We start from the raw sequence: 12448 nt of genomic DNA, 5'->3' as shown, positions 1-12448 counted from the left end.
TAACTCTAAAACTATAAGATGTATCAACATGAAACTTTGTAGGTAGATAGATCTCATTTAGTAGGTTTGCAGTGCACAAGAACTGTAACACTGTCTTGCCTAATTTTGAAGTTATTGCCTTTGTTTATTTTGACACTTTGAACTTTGTCCGGGACATTACTCTAAAATTATAAGAGATATTAACATGAAACTTTGTAGATAGATAGGTCTCATTGGGGTAGAAGTGCAGTGCTTAAGAATCATTACTCTGCCTTGCCTTATTTTGAAGTTATTGCCCTTTGTTTATTTTTACTTTTGACTTTTGTCTGGGACATAACTTTAAAACTATTAGAGTTATCAACATGAAACTTTGTAGGTAGCTAGATATCATTGCTTAGTACTGCAATGCTTAAAGAACCTAAACAAAGCCTGGTCTAATTTTGGAGTTATTGCCCTTTGTTTCATTTTTACACTTTGAATTTTTACCTGGGACATAACTCTGAAACTATAAGAGATATCATCAGGAAACTTTATAGATAGATAGATCTCATTGAATAGAAGTGCAGTGCAAAAAAACATTACTCCGCCTTGCCTAATTTTGGAGTTTTTGCCCTTTGTTCATTTTTTTATACTTTCCTGTGTCCAGAACCTTCTCGGGGAAGCATCGCCCGTTTCAACCGGTTCTTGTCTTTCATAGTTTTGTCTTCCATACTGAGTCCAGTTTTTAATTATTCGAGCTTTGCTGTCTTCCTGTGACAGCTCTTGTTGTTCATACAGCCTTTAATTTTTAAATTAATGTGTTTCATGTTTGATACTGACATGCCCTTGGAGGTCCTCTTCTTTTGGGTTTTGTTAGGGGTCATTTGGGTTCAAGTCACCATGTCAAAAATAGCGAAGGATTTTAAAATAACATTGCATAAATGTCTACAATATCAAGACGATGTGTTGCATCCAAGAATCATGTCCCTGCCTCAAAGGTCAAGGTCAAACTGACATTTTGAATTTTCACTTTATCACTTTTAGAGTTTATAGGTACACACATTCGTTTCAGACTGTAACTTTGACATGCATCGAAGGAATTTAAAAATAACAAATGTCTCTACACATCAAGACAATGTGTTGCTGCTAAGGCTCATGTCTGTCCATGCGTCCCCACTTTCACGACAGCCGAGTCCAGAATGTAACTTTGTCATGCGTTGAGGGATTTTGAAATACTTGGCACAAATGTGTACCACATCACTATGTTGTTGCATCCAAGAACCTAGTCCCTTCTTCAAAGGTCAAGGTCACACATACATTTTGAAGGTTCACCCTACTACAATAAGAGATTATAGGTACACACATTCGTTCCTAAACTGTAACTTTGTCATGCATCAAAGGATTTTAAAATAACTTGGCATTAATGTCTACTACATCAAGACGATGTGTCAAGTCCAAGACTCATGTCCCTACCTCCAAGGTCGAGGTCACACTTATTATTTGAAGTATGTTCACATTCCTGTCAGGACTTACCTTTGTTGTTCATTGAAGGATTTTTAAATAACTTTGCACAAGTGTCTACCACACTAGACAATGTGTCGCAGCTAAGGCCCATATCACTACCTAAAAGATCAAGGTCACACATACAGGCACACATTTGTGTCCAAACTTAAGCTTTGTCATGCATGGAAGGATTTTAAAATTACTTGACACAAAAGTCAAACACATCATGGTGATGTGTTTCATTAGTCAAAGGTCAAAGTTTGTTAATCAAATGTCAAGGTCACACTTACATTTTGAAGGTTTCATATTCTCACTAGTGTTCAAAAGGTATACACATTTGTGTCTGGACTAACTTTTTATGCAATGAAGGAATTTTAAATAACGTAGCATATAATGTCTACCACATGAAGATGACATGTCGCGGTTTAAGACTTATGTTCCTACCTCCAAGGTCACTCTTACAGTTAGAAGGTTTTCATTTTCTCTCAAGAAGAGTTTGAAGATACACATACATGTCCAGACTGTAAAAAACTTTATCATGCAAAGTTTTAAGTTTTAAATAACTTTGCACAAATGTCTACAACATCAAGACATGTTGTAAGACCCATGTTCCTATCTCCAAGGTCAAGGTCACTCTAATAGTTTGAAGGTACTTATGCTCATAAGAAGAGTTTGAAGGTACACATTAGTTTCCAAGGATTTTAAAAATAACTTGCATAAATGTCTACCCCATCAAGATTATCACATCTAAGATGGTCTTGGTTTTTAGCATATACTTTTTAATTATTTAGAACTTGTTTAAGATCTTTTTATACAAATTTAGAATTGTGATATGTTAGATAAAATCATTATTTATAACGGATTCCTGAAGGACGGCCTGAGTCAGACGAGATTCCTTTCAATCCTTCCACTTCCCAATGGCAAGGCAGACACCATTACCAACAGCTTCAAGAACTACAACTTCCACTCACCAAGATGTGTGCCTTTGGAAGTGATGGGGGCAAGTGTGATGGTTGGAGCGAGAAATGGTGTAGCAGCTCAGCTGAGACAACTCATCCCTCACCTGATCATCAAACATTGTGTTGCTCATCGCCTCACTCTGGCAGCAGGACAAGCATCAAAGGGACTCTTCTACCTGCAAAAAGACATCCTTGGGGACCTGTATCGCTTCTATGCTAAAAGTGCTGTTAGAACGCAAAGACTGGGTGACATACAAGTAAGTGTATAATATGAAAGACAAAAAAAGATATATGTAAAAAGTATTTTCAGGGAAATCATGATCATGCTTAGTCTCTTTAATGTTGGTTCTAGTCTGATTCATGACCATGGTTTTTTTCTTTATCAGTCCAGAAAGTTGACTAAAATTTGATATGAATATGCTCAAAAGCTCTATTCAAGATGACATGATATGTTAAAACGGTACAGTCTGAAATTTTAATCTTTTTCATATTGCTTTCAACTGAATAATATCATAATTAATGTCCAAGCAGCTTACAGTGGAAAGAAATACTTGTCAGACTAAATAGTCTTGTGAGTCAGACTAAATAGTCTTGTCATCATATTTTGCTTGTTTATTTTCAGGAGTTGATGCACGAGCCAGGCATCAAATTAGTTGAGGCCAAGGATGTGAGATGGCTGTCGCATGATAAAGCCACTACCACTCTGAGGAGATGTCTCCCTTCTGTGTACACCAGTTTAGAGTATGAGACAGAGGAACACAATGATTCCAGGGCAGCAGGCCTCTTCAGGTTCACACAGAACTATCAGTTTGTCGTGACTACACATGATGTGTGACGTTCTGCCTCATCTGTCTAACCTTTCCAAGGCTATGCAGGAAATCTTTTCTTCTTTTTAAGCTTAATAGTGGACTGAGTCATTTTTAGCTCACCTGTCACAAAGTGACAGGGTGAGCTTTTGTGATCGCTTTTCGTCCGGCGTCCGTCCGTCCGTAAACTTTTACTATAAATGACATCTCCTCATAAACCACTAAGCCAATTTCATCCAAACTTCACAGGAATGTTCCTTTGGTGGTCACCTTTAAAAATTGTTCAAAGAATTTAACTCTGCCATAGCAACCGAAAGAAAAAACTTTAAATATCTTCTTTTAAAAAACCTAAAGAGCTAGAGCTTAGATATTTGGCATGAAACATCTTCTAGTGAGTGTCTACCAAGTTTGTTCAAATAAAAGCCCTGGGGTCAAAATTGGCCCCGCCCCAGGGGGTCATTGATTTTGCCTATATGCATATAGTAAAAACTTAAAAAATCTTCTTTGAAAAAACCCAAATAGCTAGAGTTTAGATATTAAGCATGAAACATGTTCTAGAAAGTGTCTACAAAGTTTGTTCAAATAAAAGCCCTGGGCTCAAAACTGGCCCCGCCCCAGGGGTGTCATTGTTTTAACTATATGTGTATGGTAAAAACTTAAAAATCTTCTTTTAAAAAACCCAATGAGCTTCAGCTTAGATGTTTAGCATGAAACATCTTCTTATGGGTGTCTACCAAGTTTGTTCAAATAAAAGCCCTTGGGTTAAAATTGGCTCTGCCGGTGGTGGGGGAGGGGGCAGATCATTGTTTTTCATTATATGTCTGTAGTAAAAACTTAACATCATGAAATATTTTGTTCAAATAAAAGCCCTGGGGTTTAAACTGGCCCCGCTTTGGGGGCCTATATACAGGTGAGCGACCTCAGGGCCATCATGGCCCTCTTGTTTCTTAATAGAACTCATTTAAATCATTCAAGTATACTTCATTGAACTCACAAGTACTGGTGTCTTCTGGGCCTGGTGTTGTACAATGACATAGGATTTTAACTAAAGTTCAGTTCGAACCTTTATCCTTTAAGGTCTAAGGCACTAATTAAAACAAATAGAAGGCATCCAAACTTATTTGGCAAAAATTATCCTACAATTATGTAAATGTATGTTTACCTTAAAATCAATAGTAGAGATTTATATTGTCTTGAATTAATTTTGTTAACAAGAGTTTGTATTTGTCATGTCTTCAGTACTTCAGGGCCTCATGATGACACCAGGAGTACACTTTGAGGCAGACCCAGATAGAGTTGCTGCTCTAAAGGCAGAGGGTTTTAGCATCACTTTGCCAACACCAGATCAGGTTATCAGGTACAAAGAACAGGTCATTCACCGGTTGATCACCAATCTAGAAGAAAGATTTCCTGATCTGCCAGTACTTCAGCTCTTTGATGAATTTGACACAACAAAGTTCCCAAATGGTGATCTGGGTAACCATGGAGAGAATGAAATCAAGGTAATATACATGTAGCTGAATATGTAAACTTGATTATATTTTAGCAAGGATATCTATTTGACTGAACTTAATTGATTAGTATTTACAAAACAACAATATCTGTATTCAATTTTATTCATAAACAATCTTTAATAAATTTAAAATATTTAACTGATGAGCAATCTCATGTTATTTCAGAAACTAGTTTAGCACTTCAACCTTCCAGTAGAGTCCACTGTGTGTAACTGGCAGCAGGTACGTGGTGCACTACATGGCACAGACCAGAATGCAGACAAGGCCATAGAGTGAATCACCAACCTACATACAAGCCACCAACACTTGTACAAGCTGGCCGCTGTAGGTCTACTGCTTCCTTCAACTGCTGGTAAGATATAGTTAAAGTCACATTTGCCTGTACAAATAAAAATTGAACACTTTATAACTGACCATAAATCTGAACAAAAGATGGTTCTAGCTTAAGGGCCAAAAAATAGGTGATACTGTAAATGAAATTATAATGTGCACATGATATCATTTTTAATCTTTATGGGCCTTTAATTAATTTAGAAACAATCTTAAAAAGTTCTTTTAAAATAATAACAATTTTTTATATTTCTCTCTATATTTGGATCTTCATAATACTTTATTTGGATCTTAATAATTTACATGTAGAAACTATGTTGAAAAAATTCATAACCTGAAAGTATGTTCTATTTCAGACTGTGAGAGGGGCTTTAGCTCTATGAAGAGAATTAATGCGGAGAATTGTGCCTCACTAAAATCCACTGTCCTCAATGCATTGATGATGTTGAGCATGGAGGGCCCTCCCCTAGAGGCAGTGGATTTCAGTGAGATGGTGGACACATGGTACAAGGAAAAACCTAGAAGGACTGAACTGTAAAAAGTGTAAATACAGGATTAGTGACAATGTGAAAATGAAAGCGTAAAAATGTAAATTAAGAAAGAAATTGTTTGTGTTAAACTGTGAAGAGTGGACTATATCTATAGATAAACAGTTAATGTATATAGTGTTTATAAATGTCTTTTTGTGTTGTTTTTTTCATTGTAAATAGTTAATGTATATATTATTTATATATGTTTTTTTCATTGTGTTGTTTTCTTAGTTTTATGATAATTGTGTAATAAATTGTTAAAATGTTACATTTATTTGTTAACTTTTTATAACCCCCGAAACAAAGTTTGGGGGTGTATATAGGAGTCACTAGGTAGTCGGTTATTATGGTAGGTCCAGCCGTTCGTTGCATTTTCCTTGTCCCGGAGCATAACTTGAAGACTAAACGTTGGAATTCAATATAACTTCATACAATGGTCAAGCACATTGAGAGGAAGTGCAGTGTACAAGAACCATAACTCCATCTTGACTAATTACAGAGTTATTGCCCTTTGTTACTTTTCCTTGTCCGGAGCATAGCTTGAAAACTACTGGAATTCAAAACAACTTCATACAATTATCAAGCACAATCGGGGGAAGTGCAGTGCACAAGAACCATAACTCTATCTAAAGTAATTATATTGAGAGGAAGCCCAGTGCATAGAAATCATAACTCTTTCTTGATTCATTTAAAAGTTTTTTGCTCTTTAATACTTTTAATAGTCCAGTTCATAACTGGAAAATTAATGTTTAGAATTCAATGAAACTTTATACAATGGTCTGTGAGATGAAGTGCAGAAGAACCATAACTATTTGGACTAATTACAGTTATTGCCCTTTGTTACTTTTTTTGTCCAGTGCATAACTTGAAAACTAGTAGTTGGAATTTAATACAACTTCATACAATCGTCAAGCACAATGAGAGGAAGTGCAGTGTACAATAACCATAACTCCATCTTCAGTATATTTAGAGTTATTGCCCTTTGTCCTTGTCTATCTGGACTTATTACAGACTAATTCAATAAAACTTCATCAATGGTCAACCACATTGAAAACAAGAACCACAACTATCTTTAATTGCCCACAACCATAACTCTATTTCAATTTCAATTCTTTTATAAGGTAATCTGTTATCCTCATTTCCAAAGCAGTCTTGCGGGGGAGGGGGGGAGGGGGTATAGTTCTAGTTTGTTTTCTTTTCCAGAATATTGTGCATTATTATGAAAGTTATGCACTCTTGCTGAAAAAAGTTTGATGAATTTCACGGAAATGTTTTCAGTGCGATATCTAAAATTTTTATAAAAAAAGGGCATTACAAAAAAAAAATTGTAAGTAAAAAACAACAGCATTAGTCCATTAGAGAAATCTGTTCTCTGTCCAATTTAAAGTTTCTTAAGCAATTACTCAAAGTACATGTATAATTGTATATGTGGGGTGGTACATACCAAAAAACAACCAAAAGTGCAACACTTAATACAAGGCCTGGATGAGCAAGATACCTCTATTATATAAATAATTATCAGTGATAATAGTATATAACCTTTTTTCTTCTAAAAAAAATCCAGATATATTCAAAACAGAGAAAAGGAACAACAATTATTTCTTAACATTTGACTGTTTTATTTAACATAATTATTTTTTTTCACAAGAAAGTATATAAGAAATAATATAATTTTTAGTATGAAAAATAGTGAAGTGACAGGGAAAGGTTCAGCAAAATAAAATAAACCCCCAACAACAAATAAGTTAGAATAACCCCTTCAAGACACTTCTATTTAATATAAAACAGGTTTTTTCCATGCACACATAATAATAAACAACATTTATTCTAAATAACAAACTGGTTTTAAATTTCTTCATGTCACTATCATCATGCTTGTATACATTTTTACAGCATAATCTATTGTAAATCATTTACCTGAAAGTTTGAATAACAATAAACTCAACACTTGCAGGATTAATATATTGTATCATATCTATGAACAATTCTACCACCAGGGTTGTTTTTAGAAAATACAGATGCATGAATGCATAAAATTTGTATTATTTGTTAAAACTGGTATTTTAGATGTAAGATCACAACAAGTATGTGCTTAGTCCTTAACAATGCCTGTGATACAGGTTTTATTTTTTCAGTGCATGTGTACTAATCTACTTGTTTCAAATTTGCACAGTTAAAATCTTCATCAGTTTTAATAAATATCAAATAAATGAAAAAATCATGTTATAAAATTAAACTTAAAAGTATTTTTTTAAACTTAAATATTGTTACTTGCCTTTATAAATAAAGTGAAGCTTTAAACATATCATCAGCATGAATCTGATAAAAAATTTAAGGTTACAAGATGTCACAAATGTTTATATCACACAATGATAGAAAGATAAAATTATGTACATGATTTTTTTTCTATGTTTAAATGTCTGTTTCGCTGTTAAACTTGACTTTGGTCAAGTGCTGTATTGAACGAATTATTCTTGTACATTCCACATGTGCCTAAATGCTGAAAAATAAAGAGACATTTAATAAGCAATATGTGTTATAAAAAAAGAAATTAAAGCTATACTTGTCTGTAATTTTAGTTTTCACCCTTTTGGATTTGCCAAATGGTTAAAACACCATAAACAAAAAATGCAGTTTATTTTGATACTATCACTTTTTAGTTTGAAATTTAATTTAATATTAAAAAAGGAAAAAAGAATGCTCTAATATGAGAAAAAGTTTGAAAGTGATTTATTTCAATTCTAGTTTTTTAGTAAAGAATTTGGTAATACATGTATAGAGGAATATATCATAAATGGTCAACTTACTTCTGTAAATTTCTGTGATCGACAATAGAACTGTGTTGGCATTGTGTGGACAGATGGATTTTTTTGACCAATAGTATTTGATGTTGTCTTGTACATAGGGTGCTCTGGTTTACCTCCATATCCCTTAAACCATGCTGGAATTAAAAGTAAAATATGTTCACAAATTAAACATGATTTTTTTCATCTCTTCAAAACTAACTAAAATTCACTTACAAGAGGATATTTGTTTTGCATCTAAGATAAAAAAAAAACATACATGTATTTAACAGTCAGCACACCAATGAAATGTTTTCACAAATGCCTAACATTTGACATACTATTTGCAAAATGTTAAATTATAAAAAAATTATAGATACTTCTGAAATAAGTCAAAATTACTTGTATTATTTAAAAGTATAGAACTTCATTGACATTTAGTTTATGGTCAGAACAATTTTACCAATGTGTGTATGTTTTGCAATTATTTCTACTGAATCATAATATTTTTAGATAAACTTAATTTATGAAAAGATTATAGACTGGTGACCATCCTAAAAATGCTCAAACCCCAAACAGTTTCTTAAACAACTAGTGAAAAGCAACATGAGCCAACCAGGTTATATTGCAAGCTTAATACCATATTAGTATATATGCCCTAATAAAAATTATTCTCGGTGTGACATAATACATGCTTACTTAAATATTGGATACATACTTGGATTATCAAATCTGTTTGGTATATTTTTTGTTCGGTAATAGTCTGATGTCTTCTCATTTGCTGCAGCCATCTGAAAATACATAATTTTTAAGCTGTGAAATCAATTCAATATCTTACATTGCATTTCTTAAATGTAAGCAAGCCAACCATGATGAAATCTATACCATAATAAGGTGTTTACCCAGGATATTTTAGTTAAGTGGAAAGGAAATCCAGGAAGAACTATTCATTGTATCCATTATATATAATTAGCATTAATTATACAGAAAAAGATAAAGAAAGTTTGTTAAGATATAACCTCATTATAAATAATTGTACACCCTTTGTGGAGAACATATTGAGGGTTGACTGAAATAACTTAAATGAAATTAAGGTCTTACAACAGTTATGCAATAAACCCTCGATATACTTTCAATAATTGAGAGGGGGGGTGTAACTGCAGCTTAATGTGAAATGTAAAAATAAAACTAAGGGAGAAGAATCTCAATTCCTGCATATATGAATTATAAATTTCCCTTAGTTTTAAGGTCATTTGGCCATTGAGTTACTATTCAGTCACTATTTCACTATTTATAACTAGATCTACTGTAAATGAATATGCTAAACTGGAACATGAGCAATTTTTCTGTTTTGGTAGCCAGTACCCATCTGTCCGCAGCTATTCTTTTAACAATTATATTTACCCAATTTATTTGAATATTTCTTCAATATCAATTAATATTTCTAATAAAAATATTTAAATATTGTCCTTTTTTTTTTCTAAATTATAGTAAATTTTTAAAAATGAATTTGTACAATATGAAAATGCTTAAAAATATACAACATTTTTTGTTTACAGTATGGATGACATGTATTGAAAAAAAAATGAAATAGCAGTATTAAATTTTAAATTTATCATGGTCCGCCTCGTCTCGAGTCATGGTCCGCCCTGTCCCAAAATATGGTCCGCCCTGCCCAAATATACGGTCCGCCCTGGTAAGGTATGGCCTGTCTCACGGTCCGCCTCGTCCTACGACCCTGCTAGCGTTAGTGTTTGGGTTATGGTAAGATTAGTCAAAATATATATTGATGTGCCAAATTAAAGCTAGATTCAGAGATGTTTTTGTTCTGGATGGAGACCATACTGTACACAAAGTATCACAATATCTCATCGCGAAGTACAATAAGTTAGACTAGTGTTAGAATCTTGCTGCAGACAGATTTTAAAAATGCTCCAGATAGATCTCTAGATTCACGGCTTTAATTATCAGCCGTGCAAGATCCGAATATTATCATATTGAAAATCATTACCTGTTCGCACTGCTGTGAATCTTCCATTGACATTATTACTTTTCACTGCTCTCCAAATAAGTTACCTATTAAATTTGTTAACTTGTTAAAATAGTTCAGAATTAAAAAACAGTTGTTTATGTTGCCACTGACAACGGGACATGCGCAGTAATTGTATCCGGTGTAGTAATAGTCGGCGTCCATCACGTATGCGGAACTGGTTCACGTACAACACCATAATTTTACAAAGCTCCATAATTAATAAAAACAAATTCGGAACCTTGTTTTCTTTAAAGCAGCATGCCTTCAGATTCATGCTAATTTTCATAAAAAAATGAAAATTTATTTATTATAAGGAAAATATTGTAAAGTCAACAAGGAAAGAAATTCACTTATGCTCTAATTCGTTACAGTACACTCAAACGAGCATAAATCATTTACATTCTTTTATAATACACCTTTGAAATAATAAACAACACAACACAAAGTTTAAGGAGGCTAGAGGGAGTATTTGTAAGCCGTCGACACTAACCGTTTATTTTCCGAAAAAGTTCTGTATATAAAGCTACATATCAATTTTTGTTAAGACAAAAGTCCAAAAAAGCTTCCACATGACTTATAGTAATAAATTTTCTAAGCAAATTCAACTGTTTAAATATGCCAAATACTTCTTGTAAAAGTAAAGAAATATAAACGTTCCAATATTACTGAATAAGAGGGTTTTGTAAATATGTTCGAAAAGTCAGGTTGCTGCGAGCGGGATACCCAACCCTTCTCCAACGTGGGAGGGGAGGTATTGTTGAAGGATGAATCCAGGCTCAAGACCAGCGGCTCCTTCGAACCTACCTGACATAAAACCCAAATTTAGCGGTCTCAAATTTTATGTCATAATGGAAAAAGGAAACGAATTTTGAGAATTATAAATAGGCAAAGTCAAAAATAATTTCTCTCTGAAATAAACTCATTTCATGTCCATAATTATATGCAAACAGAATAATAATTTACAGTGAATCAAAACAGAATTAAATGAATATGCCTCATTGATTTTTGAAAGTCCATGAATCATATTTATTTCGTATAATAAGGCACTTTTTACTTTGCTCCAAGCTGTACATAATCCTGAAAAAGAAAACAATTGTAAGAAACATTTACAAAACTTTCTGTATAATATAATCGAAATTATTTCAATATTTTCGGAAATTTCACATCTAAACGGCTTGGCAAATAAACCTCGAATGCCCGCTTTACTAATTACAAGAAACTCGTGCACTATTGCCGCCAAAAACATAACTTCCGAAGGAAATACTAAGTTACGGTGTATGATTCAGATAATAAATACATAAATTGCTTGCAGTTCAGGTGTATTACAAAAGTGTATTAGAAAGGAGAAAAGAGCTCAAAAATATGGGAGAGCTCAAATAAATTAATATGCAAAAAATAAAAAAAAATAAAAATAGCCCATACTGTGTCAATATGATGTAGTAGAATTATGGTGATAAAAATAGCCCTTGCTGTGTTACTATGATGTAGTAGCTAGAATTATGGTGATAAATACCACACTGGCCATAGCTTTCGCAGAAGTGGTGGGTCCATCGCCGCGGCGGTGGAGTATTTGTCGCAGAAGCAGTGGATAAAATATGGCCGTTTGCTGTAGTCGGTAAGTATATGACTGAATTTTAATGTTTTACTTGAAACACTAAGTGAGACTGGAGCCCACATATGTAGATCTACTCTTTAAACCTATTACACGCACACGGTGCAATTTATTGCCGGTTATGCAATGAGGGGACGCCACTTTGCCTATTTTTTGTTAAAACACATGCAAATACTGCAAAATCATTTATAATCGCACAACACAACATGAATCCTGAATCTTTTAAAATCTTAGTGCAATGTACATTTTCTCAAGTTTGATGTTCTGAAATATTTTGGATAATCTGGAGACATTCAGCATGTATTCAACAACGATGATAAAACACTGCAGGTAACAAAAATGTACATGATAAGCTCGATATCAAAAGGAAAAAATTGCAATGAGAGATGTAGAAACTGACATGTTTTATTGGTATCCAGAT

General features: G+C 33.4%; 2 protein-coding genes and 1 long non-coding RNA gene across 3 annotated transcripts; 2 read left to right on the top strand and 1 right to left on the bottom strand.

Moving 5' to 3' along the window:
• The first annotated feature begins 1945 nt into the window (after nucleotides 1-1945).
• LOC132741938 (uncharacterized) lies at nucleotides 1946-4077 on the top strand. Its single transcript, XM_060730210.1, has 2 exons — nucleotides 1946-2677; nucleotides 3043-4077. Exons 1-2 carry the CDS (start codon nucleotides 2294-2296, stop codon nucleotides 3253-3255), a joined length of 597 nt encoding a protein of 198 aa, XP_060586193.1. The 5' UTR covers nucleotides 1946-2293; the 3' UTR covers nucleotides 3256-4077.
• Nucleotides 4078-4597: 520 nt separating this feature from the next.
• Nucleotides 4598-5868, top strand: LOC132741939 (uncharacterized). The gene is made up of 3 exons (XR_009627365.1): nucleotides 4598-4728; nucleotides 4906-5092; nucleotides 5427-5868. It is a non-coding gene; the product is annotated as an uncharacterized LOC132741939 (long non-coding RNA).
• A 1327-nt stretch (nucleotides 5869-7195) lies between these two features.
• Nucleotides 7196-10555, bottom strand: LOC132741937 (piercer of microtubule wall 1 protein-like). Its single transcript, XM_060730208.1, has 4 exons — nucleotides 10395-10555; nucleotides 9102-9174; nucleotides 8408-8541; nucleotides 7196-8100 (listed from the first exon to the last, which is right to left on the bottom strand). The coding sequence occupies exons 1-4, from the start codon at nucleotides 10425-10427 to the stop codon at nucleotides 8032-8034; spliced, it is 309 nt and encodes a 102-aa protein (XP_060586191.1). The 5' UTR covers nucleotides 10428-10555; the 3' UTR covers nucleotides 7196-8031.
• Between the last annotated feature and the right edge of the window lie 1893 nt (nucleotides 10556-12448).

This window comes from Ruditapes philippinarum, unplaced genomic scaffold, assembly GCF_026571515.1.
Source record: "Ruditapes philippinarum isolate M1 unplaced genomic scaffold, ASM2657151v2 ctg3425_1_1_1_1, whole genome shotgun sequence".
NCBI classification, from domain to species: domain Eukaryota; kingdom Metazoa; phylum Mollusca; class Bivalvia; order Venerida; family Veneridae; genus Ruditapes; species Ruditapes philippinarum.
This window is presented reverse-complemented; position numbering and strand designations above follow the sequence as displayed.

Excerpts from the sequence above, each read along its gene's own strand:
- LOC132741938 (XM_060730210.1), top strand. The coding sequence starts at position 2,294 with ATGTTAGATAAAATCATTATTTATAACGGATTCCTGAAGGACGGCCTG. Across the intron at positions 2,678-3,042 it reads AAAGACTGGGTGACATACAA|GAGTTGATGCACGAGCCAGG; the intron begins GTAAGTGTATAA and ends GTTTATTTTCAG.
- LOC132741937 (XM_060730208.1), bottom strand. The coding sequence starts at position 10,427 with ATGTCAATGGAAGATTCACAGCAGTGCGAACAG. Across the intron at positions 9,175-10,394 it reads ATTCACAGCAGTGCGAACAG|ATGGCTGCAGCAAATGAGAA; the intron begins GTAATGATTTTC and ends ATGTATTTTCAG. Across the intron at positions 8,542-9,101 it reads AAACAGATTTGATAATCCAA|CATGGTTTAAGGGATATGGA; the intron begins GTATGTATCCAA and ends TTTTAATTCCAG.